Consider the following 19,761-nt stretch of genomic DNA (forward strand, 5'->3'; position numbering starts at 1 on the left):
CAGCACTTCTCACTGACAGTAATGAACTATGTTGTTCAATCAGTCCACTTTCTTGCTCAGGAGTCATTTGATCTTTCTACCCTGTGATACTACTGATAAAATAGAATCCAAGTACACCCTTGTACGAAATAATTATATTGAATAGTGCCATGAACCCAGGCAGAAAAAAAGTCTTCCTCTACCTCTACAGAATGGAAAAGATCTTGCGCAGTTTACCTGGGTTGCAAGTCTTGAATCTTTCCCCTAAATATGAATTTACTGTCACCATGTCCATATGATGCAATGTGTAGAGCTTGTTAATGAGGCTGAGGCAGTCACTGAAATCAGTGTTATCATCTGCACAGTGTTATAAATAACTAATGAGATACTTTCCTGTCAAATTAATAATATTACGCTGCTGTTAAAGTAAAATTTGTACTCTCTGGTTCGTTTAATTGTTGCTGTGGGTTATGGGGTGAGCACAATCAAGCACTGCATTATATATTAATATAATATATTAATATATTGCTGCTTTTAATATTAATGACCCATGCTGCATATATGCTGGACAATATTTGTAACCAGATGCCAATAATGCGCATTATCATTTTACTGGGGCCTTTCTGTGATTGTTTGGTGAATTGATTGGCGAATCTTGAAGGGGGAAAAAATATCATGCATGATTGAGGGGGAGGGTTAAAGTGGGGGTGGGGAGGATTAAGGGGCCCAGAAACAGGAGAAGCACTGGGGCTAATGATTTCTCTCCCTGGCTCTGCCTACAATTGATGATAAAACTGGAATTGTTCAACTTCATGGCTGCAATACTCTTTATATCCACAATGTGGCAGTGTAGCCACACTGTTCAACAAAGCCATGGCATTGTTGAGCTCCCAACTATGTGAAACTGGTTCTGTAAAGAAGTTCAGGCGGCACATGCCTCTAACATGTCTTTTAATGAGTAGCATACCCGAACTTCCTCTGACACACCACATTTCCGTTTGCAATAAACATTGATGTTTACTATTCTTTATTATTCCACTCTCCATAAACTTGGAGTCACCCAATCCTGCGTTTTAACTCATACCAAATCCTGTTCACCTATCATCCCTGTGCTCCCTGACCTACATGATTTAAAAATTTTTGTCCTTGTTTCCAAACTCTTTCATGGCCTCGCCCCTCCCTATCTCTGAAATCTCCTCCAGCCCTGCAACCCTCTGCACTCCTCTAGTTCTGACCTCTGAGAACCTCTGACTTTAATTGTTCCGCCATTGGTGACAGTACCTGCAGTAGCCTCGGTCCCAGTCTGTGGAATTCCCTTCTTACACCGCTCCGCCCCTCTGCCTCACTTTGCCCCTTTAAGCCACTCATTAAAACCTACCACTCTGACCATGATTTGGGTCCAGTGTCATAAAACCATAGAACCATGGAACACTACAGCACAGAAAACAGGCCATTCAGCCCTTCTAGTCTGTGCTGAAATATTATTCCGCTAGTCCCATTGACCTGCACCCTGTCCATAACCCTCCAGACCTCTCCCATCCATGTATCCATCCAATTTGTTCTTAAAACTTAAGAGTGAGCCCGCATTTACCACATCAGATGGTAGCTCGTTCCACACTCTCACCACTCGCTGAGTGAAGAAGTTCCCCCTGATGTTCCCCCTTTCACCCTAAAGCCATGTCCTCTTGTGTTTATCTCTCCTAATCTAAGTGGAAAGAGCCTACTCGCATTTACTCTGTCTATACCCCTCATAATTTTGTAAACTTCTATCATATCTCCCCTCGTTCTTCTATGCTCCAAGGAATAAAGTCCTAACCTGTTTAATGTTTCCCTGTAACTCAACTCCTTAAGACCCAGCAACATCCTGGTATATCCTTATGTGGCTCTGTGACATAATTGTTAATGTTCCTGTGAAGTGCCTTGGGGTGTTTTACTATGTAAAAGGTGCTATATAAATACAATGTGTTGTTGTTGGCGATACACTTTCCAGGATGCATTTATTAACCATTTATAAATTACTGGCTGATTGTGAAAAGAATTAGGTGAATTTGTTTTAATATGATTAATGTTTGTACAAAAATGGGAGAGTGTCTCAGCTTTCAGTTCAGAGAAGCTTTCTCAGGCTGAGGAGTTGAAGTTGGTCCAAGTCGCTTTCACGATTGATTCTTGATAGATTATCTATTCAACCGGTTTATAAGTTACTCACAATGTATTTATTTAATCAGTAGGTAGGATGAGTGAGTTAAAGGGAGCAGCTTTGTGTTTTCTGTGTGTGTGTATGAAGTGGGGATAAGCAAGATCTGTGGTTGTGTTATAAAAAAAGAGAGAAGGTTGATAAAACTCCGCAGGCCTGGCAGCCTCTGTGGTGACAGAAACAGGGTTAATGTTTTGAGCCCAACCTGTCTCTCCTTTGGAGCCTTGTGGTTGGGTTCTTTGACTGATCAAGATGAATTTCTGCTACTGGATTCATCCACTTCTTTAAGGCTAAACCTGGTCAAAACTGGCACAAAACCCTCGTTTGTGCAGACATAACAGGAGGCCTAAATTTTCAGATTAAACATGCTGATTAAACGCAGAAATAATGTGAACGTTAAGAAGTAAGAAGGGTAAAAACTGTATTCAGTCTGCATTGCAAGAGCTAGGATTCAGATAAGGGCTGCTATCCTCGAGATTAGATCTTGCTGGTGTTTAGATCGCTAATGTTTGAAAACTGTTTTGCATTTATTCTCATGAAGGTCATATAACTATTTGAGCCATCTATGCTTCTGTCCTATCTTGAGTGGGGTGGTATTTTAAACAAGGTAGTAGCATTGATGGAAAACCAGCTCCTGTTTAAACTCTCTCTGTTTAAAAGTGAAGAAAACCATCACCATTACCAGCAAGTGAAAACTAAACACAACGCATAGAGCATTAAATGGAATAGTTCAGGTAATCCTGGATTATTACTTCAAGCAAAGTGGAGCCAGAGGACATGATTAGAAATGAATGATGGATCAATTTAAAACAGATCAGGAAAATCTTCTCTAATCAAAAATGAATGAAGGTCTGGAATAATATATCAGAGACAAAAACATTGGGAATTTTAAAAATCTGGTTGTCTGGCGAGGCTTTCTGATAGCACTTTTGCCTCTGAGATAAGTAGGTTCAAGGCCTAGTCCAGGGATTTGAGTACAACATCTAGGCTGACACTCTAGTGCTGCACCTATTGGAGATGCTGTCGTTTGGATGAGACATTGGCCCAGATTCCCCCATTCTCCGGGTTGCCAGAGGCCCAATTGTAACCGCTCCCCCCCCCCCCCCCAACAAGATGTGTATCCAGATGTCACGCAAGCCCTGACGCGCTGGGTTCTGTGGGAAATTCCCGGGAAGTTGGAACTTCGGAAGGGCAATTCCCCTGCTCCCAGGGAGCCTGTGAGAAAGCCTCTGACTTTGAGTTAGTTAGAGTTGGAGATAGTTCTGATGTACTTACCTGAATAGTTACCCAGGAAATGTTAGCCAGAAAATCCTTGGTCTAACTCCTCAATAATTATCCGACTGACACTCTAATGGCTCACATTGACACACCCTTAACCACACCTCTGACCACCCCCCTATTCCCTGATCTAACTCGACTACCACCCCCCAACCCCCCACCCCACCGCCGATCCCCCACCTAACCTGCCTGACCAGCCGAGTACTCCCCGACCTGACCCACCTGATCCCTGACTACCCTCTCCGCCAGGCTTAATTGCTCCCCACCACCCAACTACACACCCCCTACCCGAACCGCCTGGACTCTGACCTGATTACCCCTCCTGACCCGACCCACCTGCCACCCTGCCCACCTGCCATGCCTACCCATTCACTATTCACCCGCTCGACCCTTCGCTTGTTCACTAGCATTCACACTGGACATTCAAACTTGCCGAATGGCAGCTGGTGCTATAAAACGTTGGGGGGGGTGGTTGTTTTGGGGGAGGGGTGTTGTTTTGGGGGAGGGGGGGTGTTGGGCTGGAGGGGGGGTTGTTGGGGGGGAGGGGTGGTGTTGGTGGGGGAGAGGGGGTGTTGGGGGGGAGTTGAGGAGGGGGGAGGGGTGTGTTTGGGGGGAGGGGGGTGTTGGGGGGGAAGGGGATGTTGGGGGGGAGAGGGGGTGTTGGGGGGGTAGGGGGGTGTTGGGGAGGGGGGAGGGGGGGTGTTTGGGGGGGGAGGGGGGTGTTGGGTGGGGGGGTGTTGAGGGGGGAGGGGGAATGTTGGGGGGGGATTTGGGGGGGAGGGGGGGGTGTTGGGGGAGAGGGCCTTTCTTTACTTCCTCGCAATGCTCTGGCGCTGTGACAGAGTTTCCCGAAGGACACTGCGCTCCGCTTTTCTGGAGCAGCCAGGCTCGGAAGACCCTGTGAGAAATGTGGCGCAGCTTCGAGACGTGGGACACTTTGAGTGGGGCGGCTATCCGACCAGGATTGCCTCTCCGTGGTCCATCTGGGCCAATAAGCTGAGGCCCTGTCGGCCCTCTCAGATTGACATCAATGCCTTGGAGAAGGGTACCTGGTAGCAGAGAGGGTTATGTTACTGGATAGTAATCTTGAGGCCTTAACGATCTAATGACATGAGCTCAAATCCTGTCATAGCAGCAATAGAATTTAAATTCAATTAATTAAATAAATTGGATTAAAAAGCCACTCTAAGTAATGGTGACCATGAAACAACCAGATTGCTGTAAACACCCAGCCGGTTCACTAGTATTCTTTAGGTGGCGAGATCTGCACCTTTACCCTGTCTTATCTTCTGAAATGGCCTCTCAGTTGTGTCCGAGACCGTCTCAGGACAATTAGCGATGGACAATAAATGTTGGCCTCGTCAGCGATGCACACATCCTGTGAGTGAATAAAAAATGTGCAGATGAGTTCTTTCTGGTTTCCTGGCCAATCTTTATCCCTCAACAAACACCGTTAAAATAAATAGTGTTGTGGGAGCTGCACTCATCCAGGCAAGTGGGGAGTATTCCATCACACTCCTGACTTGTGCCTTGTAAATGGTGGACAGGCTTTTGGGAGTCAGGAGGTGAGTTACTCATCGCACGATTCTTAGCCTCTGACCTGCTGTTGTAGCCACAGTGTTTATATGACTAGTCCAGTTCAGTTTCTGGTCAATGGTAACCCCCAGGATGTTGATAGTGGGGCATTCAGTGATGGTAATGCCATTGAATATCAAGGGGCGATGGTTGGATTCTCTCTGGTTGGAGATGGTCATTGCCTGACACTTGTGCGGTGTGAATGTTGCTTGCCACTTGTCAGCCCAAGCCTGGATATTGTCCTGGTCTTGCTGCATTTGGACATGGACTGCTTTAGTATCTGAGGAGTCGCAAATGGTGCTGAACATTGTGCAATCATCAGCGAACATCCCCACTTCTGACCTTATGATGGAAGAAAAGTTAAATTTTAACACTTAGTATTCTTGTTAGTAACCTAATAATTTTGCAAAGGAGAGTAAAGAGATGCGATTCTGTTGGCTAAATGGCCCTGGCACTTCTTACCTCCAAACAGAAATTCTAGATGCTCCTTGCACTCTGACTGACCACATGTGCAAGAAGTGCCAGCAGCTACAGCTACTGGGGCTCCGAGTTTCGGAGTTTGAGCGGCAGCTGGAGGCACTGAGGTGCATCCGCGAGGCTGAGAGTTTGGTGGATAGCACGTTTTTAGGCATGGTCCCTCCACAGCTTATGGAAGTACAGACAGAGAGGGAATGGGTGACCATCAGTTAGAAGAAAGGTGTCAGGCAGGTAGTCAGGAAACCACCAGGGTGCAACTCGCTCGAGAACCATTTTTCTGTGTTGGAAAACGGTGAGAGTAATGGTTCCTCTGGGGAGTGCAGCCACGCTCATGGCACTATGAGTGGCTCAGCTGCACACGGGGAGAGGGAAAAGAGGAGAAGAGCAATAGGGGTAGGAGACTCGATAGTAAGGGGAACAGACAGATGTTTCTGTGGCCACTGATGAGGCTCCAGGATGGTATGCTGCCTCCCTGGTGCCAGGGTCAAGGATGTCACTGAACGGCTGCAGGGCATTCTAAAGGGGGAGGGCAAACAGACAAAGATCGTGGTACATATTGGTACCAACGACATAGGTAGAAAGAGGGATGAGATACTGCAAGTAGAATTTAGCGAGTTAGGAAACATTAAAAAACTGGACCTCAAAGGTAGTAATCTCTGGATTACTTCCAGTGCCACACGCTAGTGAGTATAGAAATAGAAGGTTAGTCCAGATGAATGCGTGGCTGGAGAGATGGTGCAGGAGGGAGGGCTTTAGATTTCTGGGGCATTGGGACCATTTCTGGGGGTGGTGGGACCTGTACAAGGCCGATGGGTTTCACCTGAACCAGAATGGGGCCAACAGCCTTGCGGGGGAGGTTTGCTAGTGCTGTTGGGGAGGGTTTAAACTAACTTGGCCGGGGGATGGGATCCTGAGAGGAGGTTCAGCAGGGGGAGATGCACAGCAAAAATTAGAAGAGAGAGCACATGAGTCTGGAAGGCATAGAAATTATAGGCCAGTTAAGGTGCACTTTGACTTTCTGTTTGGGTGTTGGAGGTGGGGATTCATTTAGCTCCCTTTCATTGATGTTGGCCCCTTGGTTTGTGCAAATTATCCCAACTCCACCCCACCCACCCACTTGCCCACAATTTGGGATTGGGGTTTCATCATTATCCGTGAGTGGCTGGGAGTTCTGCTCCCCTGCACTCCTGACAGCAGAACACAAATCTTAAATTTTCTGTCCTAAGCGTTTCTCTGGATAGCTGGAAGAAGGCCTCTCTCATCTCTATGTATAATTTTATGATCCTGTTAATAACACTTGTGATCTTCGCAACTGGGCAAGCTGAGGGCAGTTTGAGATTGACTATTTTCTCTTTATTTTTTAACAAAAAATAAATGTAGATCATATCATCATGAAGATGTACCTGGACAACAAAGGCCAGATTGAGGTGGAACTTACACAGAAGACGGCTTCCCCTCCAAGGAGTTTGAATGGGCACCTCAAACCGTCAGCTGAGACCAGAGGTTTCGGGGATCTGGATCTCCTGGAAGGCTTTTGTGGGGTGGCCCCGAGTCAGGATGTGGAGCAGGGCTGCTATCAGAATGGAGCTATAGCACATGAGCGGTATGTCCTGCATTGTGAGGAATTCAGCCCAGTCATTAAACAGGAGTGGTGAGTCTGATGGCGTTATTAACATGGTTAAGCTGATGTATAGGAATAGTTAGTATAATCACTTCTGCTGGGATGACACACGATGCCTTATCTGAATGTTGGACAACTGGTTGAAAGGGGAATCTTTTTATTCCCTCCCCTCATTTTTATGCCATTAAAATTAATTATATTAGGGCTACAGAGTTTGATGGGAAGTAACAAACTGTGATAAATCCCACAAATTTCCAAACTTACATCTCAATAAGGTCTTGTTGCCTGAGCGCCCTGGTTTCTGAACAAATCTGAGTGACAGCCAGTCACTTGCCCTGATTATAAATATGGGCTTGTGCACTCAACCAGATGGTTCCTGGCTTGAACCAAAAATTCCTTCGAAGTTAATTCCCGGAGAAAGAGATCGGTATAAATGGGACTCCGTCTACCCAATGGCTGCATACATGACAGCATTGTTGGGAAGTCAACAGGAATCCTCTATGAATGTCTTACCCTTGACCACAGAAGATGCACACTTGCCCTCAGACTTCAGCTGCACTGACATCCCTACTCCAATTGCTGACTTTTGATTAAAGGACGGACTTGGTAAACATTGACTATTGATATTGGTGCAACCTAGTTTATTTATTTTGAAACAATCAGTGCTAGTGGCATAGTTTGGCTAATTGAAACGGATGAGGCACTGAATCCGCTAATGCGAGTCAAGTGAATTTACACATTCAAATACCTGTGCTCAAACTTGGACTTAACCATCTCTGCACCCATTACCAATACCTCATCTACATCCAAACTCTCTCAGACATGTGCTCACACACACCATGTATCATGGTGGCATAGAGGTCATGTTATTAGGTTAGTAATCCAGAGGCTAGTAATAATGCTAGTATCAGTAATGGTGACCATGAATCTACCATCCAGTCCCCTAATGTCCTTTGGGGAAGGAATCTGAATTCCTTACCTGTCCTGGCCTACACGTGGCTTCAGATGCACAGCTTTGTGATTGACTTCTGAAATGGCCTAGCAAGCCATTCAGTTGTATTCAAGAAGGTGGCTCATCATTATCTTCTCAAGAAAGATTAGTGATAGATAGTAAATGCTTGGCCTGGCCAACAATGTCAACATCCCATGAATGAATTAAAAGAAAACAGACAAGATCTCCCATAACTAAAATTGTTGGAGAACCCTGGATGTATCTCTGCTGATTTCAGTAGCTCCTCTATTGCAGCCTCCTCGGAATGTCATCAACATGGAATGCTTTTATTTTGAAACTTAACCACATCTGGACAGATTGATCTGGATTCTCATGGAGTCGTAATGACTCCGGGACTATTTAAAAATGGCACGTGGGACCCAATTCTTGATTCCCGCCCCCATTCCCAGCACCCCTGATTTTCGCCAACATAGAAACTAGGAGCAGGAGTAGGCCATTCGGCCCTTCGAGCCTGCTCCTCCATTCATTATGATCATGGCTGATCATCCAACTCAATAGCCTGCTGCTGCTTTCTCCTCATACCTTTTGATCCCTTTCACCCCAAGAGCTGTATCTAACTCCTTCTTGAAAGCATCCAATGTTTTGGTCTCAACTACTTTCTGTGGCAACGAATTCCACAGGCTCACCACTCCCTGGGCGAAGAAATTTCTCCTCATCTCAGTCCTAAAGGGTCTACCCCATATCCTCAGACTGTGACCCCTGGTTCTGGACACCTCCCCCATCGGGAAGATCTTCCTGCATCTACCCTGTTTAGCCTTGTTAGAATTTTATAGGTTTCTATGAGATCCCCCCTCATTCTTCAGAAGCCCAACGCAGAATAATGTTGTGGGATCCCACACTGTGCCTTCCTGACCTGGCCAGCTCTATTGCAGGAGTAGGCATCTCCTAGCCCCCACAATGTTTGTGGAGTAGGACCAGCTTCTCCATGACTTGTGGTTCATGACCCCTTAGAGGGCACTCCCCCAGTACTGTGCTGGATTGACAGCCTAGATTTTTGTGCTCAAGTCCTGGAGTGGGACTTGAACCCACAACCTCCTGGCTTAGAGGTGAGCCCTACCAACTGAGCTGTGGCTGACATATATTTCTCCGAGACAGACATCACTGACACAAAAGATATTGTTATAAATGCTGTTTCATAGCTGGAAATCGATCAACTGAATCAGGCAGCACAAGACATTCTGTGATTCACAACTGTTTTATTGTTAAACTATAACTCAACACAAATACTCTTCCATTCTGAATCCTCTACTTCTCCAGAAGCAGCCTTCCTACTGGGGAAAACCTAGCTCTTATGTACAGCCTTCCATGAGCATCGCCTGCTCTCAGTTCACGCTGGTTTTCTCTTAATGGGACCTGCATTTCTAACATTGTCAAATATCAGACTTAATGAGATGAACATGTTTTAAAATTTCTGTTTTAACTTAAAGTAAAATAGAATGTCCTGTAGAGGGGGATGGTGATCGTACTAAACCCTGCCTGGAGACAAGCCCATGTGATCTGTAACTGAAACCTATCGAAAATTAAGTGACAGTTTTCACACCTTAGCACAAAAGATGGGCAGCTGGTTTTTTGGGCACAGACACACAGCGACAGAGCCATGGACAGGGAGACAGAAACAGCTGTTGCTAATGTTGTAATATGCCTTTAAGGGATAACAACATGCCATTGATAGAAGGGCAGTATGTCATGTCATCCGCCTCAGTTTCACTTTGGCTTGTGAGCAGAGCACAGCAGGCTCAGCTTTGCTGCTGATGTCTTCAGGTTTTCCATCCATGTATATATGTTCTCATGTGCCTAGTTTAAATAAATGATCCTACAACGTATTAATCTCATCCCTTATGAGTGATTGGTGCCTTTATATCATTATAAAAACTCAACAGCTATGAAAATCAGGGGAAAAAATCATGTTCTTTGAGTTAGCCGCAAGCAGGATCTGGTGAGAAATGGCTCTTTGTTCGAAGAGAGGAGACTTGTGGAAATTTAAGGACCAAGGAGTCACGGCATGGGCTTTGCTGCTGGAAGTTGATTCGTGCGGACTCCAGAAGACTGAGTGGAATGATTTTCAAAGGAAACTGTTAGACTTACCCTGCTGTGGCTGGGGCCAGGAAGCCTGCTGAAAAGTCAAGAGGAGTTTGGAAGCTAATCTTCCAAGTTACATATTTGATGGGAGAACAGTGTAAAGTAAAAACATGTCATAAACAATATTGTGGTTGTGTGAAATAAAAGCAAAAGCTATGGATGCTGGGAGATCTGAAATAAAAACAGAAAGCACAGGAAAAACTCAACAGATCTGGCAGCATCTGTGGAGAGAGAAACAGAGTTAACATTTCAAGTCCAATATGAATCCTCTTCAGAGTATAGAATTTCTGATGTAATGCCTCTGCTACTAACTGGTATGCACATAATATAGCCCTTTTTGCTGCTTTGTCGCTTGTTGCACTTTTCTCAGGCAAGAGGGAGTAAACCTCTTGAGCTTTTCCTGTCAGCTTCCTATGTAACAGCAGGAATCAGTATTGCGCTGGTCACTTTAACTGCTGTGCTAACCTTTCGAAAGAGATAAAGAAGGCACCCACATCTTCTTCATCAAACCTAGGGATTAAATGGACATATTTGAATACCTCAGCCCCTTAATCTGAGCTAGAGGTGGTTCCCCTGCCAGGGGTGTCTTCAATGGGCACAGTGGGATCCTCCCTTCTGGGCTCGAGCTGTTTTAATTTAAACTCCCTTTCTGTTTTTTATCTTTCCTGGAATTCTCTCTCTTCCTTTTGTTCCTGCCTCTCTCTCTCTCCTTTTCCTCAAGTTCTAGGTCCAATATCCACTGCTGCAACCTTAAGTTCTCTGCTGCTTAATTTATCTGTCCCAGCGTCCTCAATTTACACCTCTAGATGTTTTGTCAACTGTTTGAAAATTTCTGTTTTCCTGGTTTTGGGCAGAACTCCACCTCTAAGTGCCTAATTTTGTTATCTTTTAATTCTTTCTCGGACATGCCCTTAATTCCTCGCCAGTTATCTTATCCTGTTCTCTGAAATCATTGACCATCGAATGTGTACAGTTTAGCACTTTAGTATTACAGACCCAAGAAAACCTTTTGCAATTTTTAAATTGCTTTTGAAGGAACAGTTTACCTCCCCCACTCCAAATCTTTCATCACTCTGCGGGAACAATTCTGATGAGCTCCCCAATATCATAATGACCAGGTGAGAAGGGGTGACTGGCTCCCCCCTATTCAATCTCCTTGGTTGGTCACAACAGAGGTTTATGCCATCCAAATCAGCATGTATTTAACTATTTAGGCTGTGAGCAATAAGGAGCCAATCAAACAAGGTTTTCTTGAGTCAACAGGAGAGAAAATTGATTAACCACTAAACCTGAGAAAAACAATAAAAAACGTTCAAGCATTTGGCACTCGCACAATCATTTGTACACACGCACATGTGTACACACCAGAAATAAGGGGTGTCAGAGTCCAAATAAAAAAAGGTAAAAGAATATACAGTTAAGTGTACTTTGATTATCTTTGAGGGTAAATTTTAAACGCTGTGGTTGATGTAGAAGATGTTGCAATTATTATGAGTTTGCTGGTAAGTTTCTGGTAGAGTTGGCTCCTTGAACCAGGTGACACTCTTTTTCCAAAAGACAGTGAGGGAGAGAGAGCAGCCCTCAGCTTGTTTCCTCTGCTGAAGACTTTCTTGATGCTGCCTGTGTCACTTGCAATCTCTTTCTAGTGGCTGGGCAGCCTTGCCTTGAAATACTTCACCCATTGTGTATTTCCAAGGGGTTTTGGGTGTGTCTGCTTGTGTCAGCCATCGTTTCAATATCCATTACTTTGCATTTTTAATGTCTCTTCTTTAGACAGTTACACATTTCAATGGGTGTCTGGGCTATAGGAAACGTCTTTCTCTCCACATTTCCTTGAAGGTCATTTGGTTTCTCACCTTCACCTTAGAATGTGGTCTTGCATTTTTAAGCAGTTCCTTTGTCACAGTTCAAATCGCAAAATTTCCAGTCAGTTGAAAGTTGAAAAATCATATTTTCAAAAATAAAGGGGTGCAGTCTCTTAACAGGAAGTACCTTATCAGGAAGGGTTGTCTTATGAGGAAAGTTTGGATGGGTTAGGCTGTATCCACTGGAGTTTGGAAGAGTAAGAGGTGACCTGGTCAAACTTTTAAGATCCTGAGGGGTCTTGACAAGAGTGGATGTTTCTGCTTGTGGGGGAATATAGAACTAGGGGTAATGGTTTAAAAATAATTGGCCACCTATTTAAGGCAATGATGAGGAGAATTTTTTTCTCTCAGATGGTTATGAGTCTTTGGAACTGTCTTCCTCAAAAGGCAGTGGAAGCAGAGTTTTTGATCATTTTTAAGGCAGAGCTAAATAGATTCTTGATTAACAAGAGGGTGAAAGGTTATGGGGGGTAGGCAAGAAGTTACAGTAGGATCAACCATGATCTTATTGAATAGCGGAGCAGGCTTGAAGGACTGAATGGTCTACCCCTGCTCCATATTCATATGTTTGTATGTACCTTTTTTAAAAAAAATTGCATTAGTTGCCTGTTGAGTAATGTTTGGTTGAGGCTGATTTTAGTTTATTTGTTACAGTAAAAGCCTTAAAATGTGAAATCTTGTCCTGCAATTCTTTATGTTGGTTGCTGGGAAATTTATCTCTTGTTTAAAAGTTATTGGTCTCCATGGGGATTGAAGCAACATGTTAAATAACACTAGCCTATTAAACAATGTTGATGCTAACACAGCCAGTACCATCACCATTAAGAAAATATATGTTGAGAATTACAATAAGTACTCATATTATTACTTGTTGGAGATTAGATAAGCATAGGTGCAAATCATGTGCATCAAAATAGCTCATTTTTAGTTAGGCTTTGCTTAATAACAAGATCCAAGATTATGGTGTAGATTAACAAAACTAAGTGTACAGTTACAATTTGTAAATCCTTGTGTCATTGGAACAGGAAAACAGGAGCATCAGCTGCTTGAGCCTTTTCTGCTATTCTATTTGATCATCTGTGCCTCAACTTTATTTACCCGCCTTTGGCTTTATACCCTTTGGGATCTGTTGATCTCAGTCCTGAACATTTCAATTGACCTGGCATCAACAGCCTTTTGGGGAGAGGGCTCTCGATACCAACTCTGACATGTTTCAGCTATTCCTCTGAAATATGAACATAACTCAGGTGAGCTTTTCCTTTTGGCGAGGTTTTCTGTTGTAGTATTGTCGTTCTTTAGGATGCCCAGCTCTTTCCTGGGGATGCTTTCTGTGATTGCCGCCTTCTCATCCTAGTTCACCTAACCTCACACTTACATTATCTCTGAGCATTGTGACTTACTGTATCCTCCCTGGGCCCAGAAGGAGGTATTAATGGATAGCTGACATGCTTTAAAAGTTTTTACTTCTGGTTGATTCAGCTCTTAGAATTTTTAATCTTCAACTTTCATTCTTACCAATTTGGCTCCTTTTTTTACAGAGCTGCTTGAAAGGTTATTTGCAATTTATTCTTAATTTTGCCTTTTAGAAAGTAAGTAAGAAAGTAAGACTTTCTTAGAAATTGTAAATCTCCTTGGAAGCACTCTCTTTTTCTCTCTCTCTTCCTCTTTCTCCCTCTCTCTCCCTTTCCCACTCTCTCATCTCTCTCATTTTTCTGTCTCTCTCCTCCTCTCTCATTTCCCCCTCTCTCCTTCTTCCCCCACACTCTGTTCTCTTTTTCTCTCTCTCTTCTCCCTCTCTCCACCTCTCTCCCTCCCCATCCACTCTCTCTTCTCTCTCTCACTCCTCTCTCTTTTCCCTTTCTCTCACCCCCTCCTCCCTTTCCCTCTTCCTCTACCCTCACTCTCTCTCACACACACGCTTCTCCCCCTCTCTCACTCTCTCCCTATCTCCATCTCTCTCTATCGATCCCCTTTTCTCCCTCTCTGTATTTCTTTACAACTTCCTCTCCCCTCTCTTTCATCCTCTTCACTCTCTCCTCCACTCTCTTTTTCAGTCCAATCCCTGTCCCTCTCTCCCTCACCTCCTCTCCATCTTCCTTCCTCTCTCTCCTTTCTCTTTCTCTCCTCTCTCCCTTCTCCTGTATCTCTTTCTTTCTCCCTTCTCCTGTCTCTCTCTCTCCCTCCTGTCTCTCTCTCCCTCTCCCCCTCCTGTCTCTCACTCTCCCTCCCTCCCTCTTTCTATCTCTCTCTCTCTCCCTCCCTCCTGTGTCTCTCTCCTTCCTCCTCTCTCTGTCTCCCTCCTGTCTCTCTCTCCCCCTCCTATCTCTCTCTCTCTCGCTCTCCCCCTCTTTCCTTACTAGGTTAGGCGTGGAGAAAAGCATAGTTTTATTCTCCTAAATTAATCCTGTGGGCCCTAAACATTAGTGACCAGGTAGGATCTTTCAAATGTGTAATTCAACTGGACAGATCTTAAACCTGTCGTCTATGGCCGTCTAGCTCTTTTATAAATTTTAGTTACACTCACCCATTAACTCTCTGCCTTTTGCTTTTGTGATATTCCTGGACTAGTCCACTACATATGCCTCATTATCGAGTGTAAATTTTATGAATTGCAGCAGGCCAAGGATGGACATGAGGGCATGAGAGCAGGGTGGTGTGTTGAAATGGCAAGTGACAGGGAGGTCTGGGTCATGCTTGCGCATAGACCGAAGGTGTTCCACGCAAACTGGGGGATCAGCACCTCATCTTCCGACTAGGCACTTTACAGCCTTTCGAACTTAATATTGAGTTCAACAATTTCAGATCATGAACTCTCTCCTCCATTCCCACCCCCTTTCCGAACCCCCTTTTCCAATAATTTATAATTTTTTAACAAATATATTTTTCTTTTCCCACCTATTTTTAAATTTATTTCGATCTATTGTTTCATCTCCACCTTTTAGCCCATTTTGATCCCTTCCCCCCACCCCACCCCCACGAGGGCCATCTGCCACTAGCTTGTCCTGCTTGCTACTCTTACTGTCCCTACCATCAACACCCCTTTGTCCTTTTGTCTGTGACATCTTTGGCAGTCTCTTCTTGGCCTCCACTTATCACTAGGCCTCTATCCAGCTCTACCTGTCCCACCCCCTTCTACCAGCTTATATTTCATCTAATTTCTATATTTCCTGGTTCTGATGAAGGGTCATATGGACTTGAAACGTCAACTGTATCCCTCTCCGCAGATGCTGTCAGACCTGCTGAGTTCTTCCAGGTATTTTTGTTTTTGTTAATGTGTTCCATTGCTTCTCGGAACATTCCAGACTCCTTGATTGCTCTCCATTGGGGAGACAGTGGCGAAGTGATAATGTTGTTGGACTGGTAATCCAAAGGCTCAGGCTAATGGTCTGAGGACATGGGTTTAAATCCCACCATGGCAGCTGGCGGAATTTGAATTCAGTTAATAAATCTGAATTATAAAGCTAGTCTCAGAAATGGTGAGCATGAATGTTCTTTACGGAACAAAATCTACTGTCTTTACTTGGACTGGCCTCCATGTGACTCCAGACCCACAGCAATGTGGTTGACTCTTAAATGTCCTCTGAAATGGCCTAGCAAGCCACTAAGTTCTCAAGGGCAATTAGGGATGGGCAATAAATGCTGGCCTAGTCAGCGATGCCTACATCCCATGAATGAATAAAGAAAACTATTATCGATTGTTGTAAAAACTCATCTGGTTCGCAACCGTCCTTTAGGGAAGGAAATCTACTGTCCTTACCTGGTCTGGCTTACATGTGACTCCAGACCCACAGCAATGTGGTTGACTCTTAACTGCTCGCTGAAATGGCTGAGCAAGCCAGTCAGGGTATCTAGGGATGGGTAAAACATGCTGGCCTTGCTAACGCACTTACATCCCATGATAGAATAAAGAAAAAACCCAATAAAGAATTTAAGAGAAACTTCTTTACCCAGACGGCGGGTAGAATTTGGAAATCACTACCACATTGAGTGAGGCTTTAAAGAGAAGTTAGGTGAGGGAGAAAGGAATGGAAGGATATGCAAATGGGGTGAGAGGAAGTAGGGTGAAACAATGTTCGTGTGGAGCATAAACACCAGCATGGAGCAGTTTGGTTGATGACCTGTATCTGTGCTGTAAATTCTATATAGTTCTTCTGTCATTGATTCCAATTTAGTCAAATGATCCTGCATGTTTTGAAATAACCAATCGAAATACGTATCTTCAGGAGCTGAAATCCGGTATATAAATAAAGGTACAAACCCCAAGACCCACTATATAGCCAGATGCCTGAGAATGGAATAAAAATATGACATTGAGAAATAGACTAACTGATCAAGGAAAGAGAGAGAATAACATATTACAGAAATTATATCCTTATAATTATATGATGGGTTGAATGTCCTCTTTCTGTGCTATGTCATTCTATGATTCTGTGATATGAGATAGTGAAGTTAGCCAGGTTTTGGTTTTATAAAAATCTAAGAGTAGGTGCAGGGAAGAGAAACATTTGACATGAAATAGGGTTCCAAGTATCTCAGAGGCAGTCTTATCAATGAAAGAGATGTGTGAGTCCTGTTTGAACTTTTCAACCTTATTTTCCTCCTTCCGAACATGTCTGGCCCTGAGATTTAGGCCTGGATTTTCGTTGCAAGTTTTTGATCCTTGTCCTTCTAGAAGGTAGACATCACGGGTTCGGAAGGTACTGTGAAAAGAGCCTTGGTGTGTTGCTGCAGTGCATCTTATAGACACTGCTGCCACTGTGCACCGGTGGTGGAGGGAGTGAATGTTTAAGGTGGTAGATGGGGCTCTGAGCAAGCGGGCTGCTTTGTACTGGATGGTGTCAAATGTTTTGAGGTTTGTTGTAGCCGGACACATTCAGGCAAGTGGAGAATATTCCATCACATTCCTGACTTGTGCCTTGTAGATGGTGGACAGACTTTGTGGAGTCAGGAGGTGAGTTACTTGCCACAGGATTCCCAGCCTCTGACCTGCTCTTGGAGCCACAGCATTTATATGGCTGGTCCAGTTCAGTTTCCGGTCAATGGTAACCCCCAGGATGTTGATAGTGGGGGATTTAGTGATAGTAATGCCATTAAATGCCAAGAGGAGATGATTACATTTTCTCTTGTTGGAGATGGTCATTGCCTGGCACTTGAGTGGTGTGAATGTAACTTGCTACTTAGCCCAAGCCTGAATATTGTCTAGGTCTTGCTGCAAATGGACAGCTTCACTATCTGAGGAGTCGTGAATGGTGCTCAATATTGTACAATTATCAGTGAACATCTGCAACTCTGTCCTTATGATGGAAGGAAGGTCATTGATGAAGCAGCAGAAGATGGTTGGGCCTAGGAGATTACCCTGAGTAACTCTTGCAGCGATGTCCAAGGATTGAGATGATTGGCCTCAAACAATAACAACCTTCTTTATTTGTGCTCAGTATGTCTTCAACTAGTGTTGAATTTTCCTTCTGATTCCCATTGACTTCAATTTTGCTAGGACTCCTTGATGCCACATATGGTCAGATGCTACCTTGATGCTAAGGACAATCACTCTCACCTCATCTCTTGAGTTCAGCTCTTTTGTCCATGTTAAGACCAAGGCTATAATGTGGTTGTTATGATCCCCGTGGAGGCTGACAACATTTAAAAAGAAATTCGATCTTCCAGTTAATAGCTAAATGGTTGATATGACAAAATTTCACATTTTAAAACATTTACTGTAACAAACAGACTAAAAGCACTCCAACTAAACACTAGTTTTGTAGGTAACGTGTACTTTAAAGTACAGAACAGAACTTTTAACACAATTGGAAGAACCCACTATCAAGTATAGTTTACACTGTTCTTTTAGGTAGACATTTAATTTTCTTGGAACCAGCCCAAAATGGTTCTTAGCTCCTGAAGTTTTACTTCTGATTTTTCTTTTTCTTCCCCAGCCTGGAAACTTTTAACCCCAGAGCTATCTTTCGTGGTGCAAGCTTTCCTGGAGACTTCTCCCTTAAGCTAAATCTAGACAAATCTTCCAGCCTCATTTTAACTCCTCACAAATTTGGTTGCTCTTATTCGAGCGCGAGCTCTCACCCTTATTCCTACACAGTGAACCATCGAGACTTTTGGTCTCTAGCTGCTCTCTCTCCCCTGGGCCTTGGCAGACACAATGTTAAAAACCTTATAATCTTAACAAGTGCAGGAGCTGAGTGGCCCTGGAGGAACTCACACTGAGCATCAATGACCAGGTCATTGCTGTGTAAGTGTTGCTTGATAGCAGTACTTATGACACCTTCATCACTTCGCTAATGATTGAGAGTAGACTGAAGTGGTGGTAATTGGCCAGATTGGATTTGTTTTGCTTTTTGTGACAGCATACATTTGGGCAAATTTCCATTGTCAGGTAGTTGCCTAGTTGCCAGTGAAGCACTATGTCGTAGTTTGTCTAGGGGAGCAGCTAGTTCTGGAGCACAAGTCTTCAGTACCACAGCTGGGATATTGTCAGGGCCCATAGCCCTTGCAATACCCAGTACCTTCAGCTGTTTCTTGAAGTCATGTGGAGTGAATCGAATTAGTTGAAGACATTTGTGATGCGGGGATCTCAGGAGAAGGCTGAGATGGATCATCCACTTGGCACTTCTGACTGAAAATGGTTGCAAATGCCTTGTCTTTTGCATTGATGTGCTAGGCTCACTATTCATTGTAGATGAGGATATTTGTGGAGCCTCCTCCTCCTGTTAGTTATTTAATTGTCCACCACCATTCATAACTGGACTTGGCAGGACTGCAGCGCTTAGCCTTGTCTATCGTATGTTGCTTTTGCTGTTTGTCATGCAAGTAGTCCTGTTTTGTAGCTTCACCAGTCTGACACCCCATTTTTAGATATGTCTGGTTCTGCTCTTGGCACGGTCTCCTGCATGCCTCATTGAACTAGGCTTGATCCTCCGTTTTGATGGTATTGGTAGAGTGGGGGATATGCCGGGCCATGTGATTACAGATTGTGGTTGAATACAACTCTGCTGCTGATGATGTCCCACAGCACATTGTGGATGCCCAATTTTGAGTTGCTAGGTCTGTTATCCCTTTTAGCATGTCGGTAGTGCCACATAACGTAATAGATGGTTTCCTCAGTTTGAAGATGGGACAAGTACTGTGCTGTGGTCACTCCTACCAATACTGTCATGGACAAGTGCATTTGCAGCAGGTAGATTGGTGAGGATGAGGTCGAGTAGGTTCATCCTTCAGGACTTGGCCAGTTCAGTCAGTCAGATTGGTGCTACTGAGTCACTCTTGGTGATAGACATTCAAGTCCCCAACCCAGAGGACATTCTGTGCCCTTGTTACTCTCAGTGCATCTTTCAAGTGGTGTTTGTCAGAGTACTGATTTATCAGTTGGGAGAGGGCAGTAAGTGGTAATTAGCAAGTTTCCTTGACTCTATTTGACCTGATGCCACAAGGTTTCATGGGGTCCAGAGTCAATAATGAGGACTCCCAGTGCAACCCCCTTCTAATGTGCAGCATTGTGTTGACATCTCTGGTGGCTGTGGTGGGATAGGACATACCCAGGGATGGTGATGGAGGAACTAGAGCATTGGCTGTGAGGCATGATTCAGTGAGTGTGGCTATGTCATGTTGTTGCTTGAATAGTCTGTGAGAAAGTTCTCCCAATTTTGGCACAGACCCCCAGATATTAGTA

At 44.2% G+C, this 19,761-nt stretch overlaps 1 protein-coding gene across 1 annotated transcript in view; it reads left to right on the forward strand.

The window, feature by feature from the left end:
* Nucleotides 1–4,273: 4,273 nt before the first annotated feature.
* The window catches only part of oca2 (oculocutaneous albinism II), a 530,409-nt gene continuing 514,921 nt past the window's right edge, over nt 4,274–19,761 (forward strand). The window contains exons 1-2 of the mRNA XM_041198655.1: nt 4,274–4,496; nt 6,884–7,154. Of these exons, the coding sequence (XP_041054589.1) occupies nt 4,274–4,496; nt 6,884–7,154 (494 nt within the window). The remainder of the gene's footprint in view (nt 4,497–6,883; nt 7,155–19,761) is intronic.

Source organism: Carcharodon carcharias, chromosome 11 (assembly GCF_017639515.1).
Source record: "Carcharodon carcharias isolate sCarCar2 chromosome 11, sCarCar2.pri, whole genome shotgun sequence".
NCBI lineage: Eukaryota > Metazoa > Chordata > Chondrichthyes > Lamniformes > Lamnidae > Carcharodon > Carcharodon carcharias.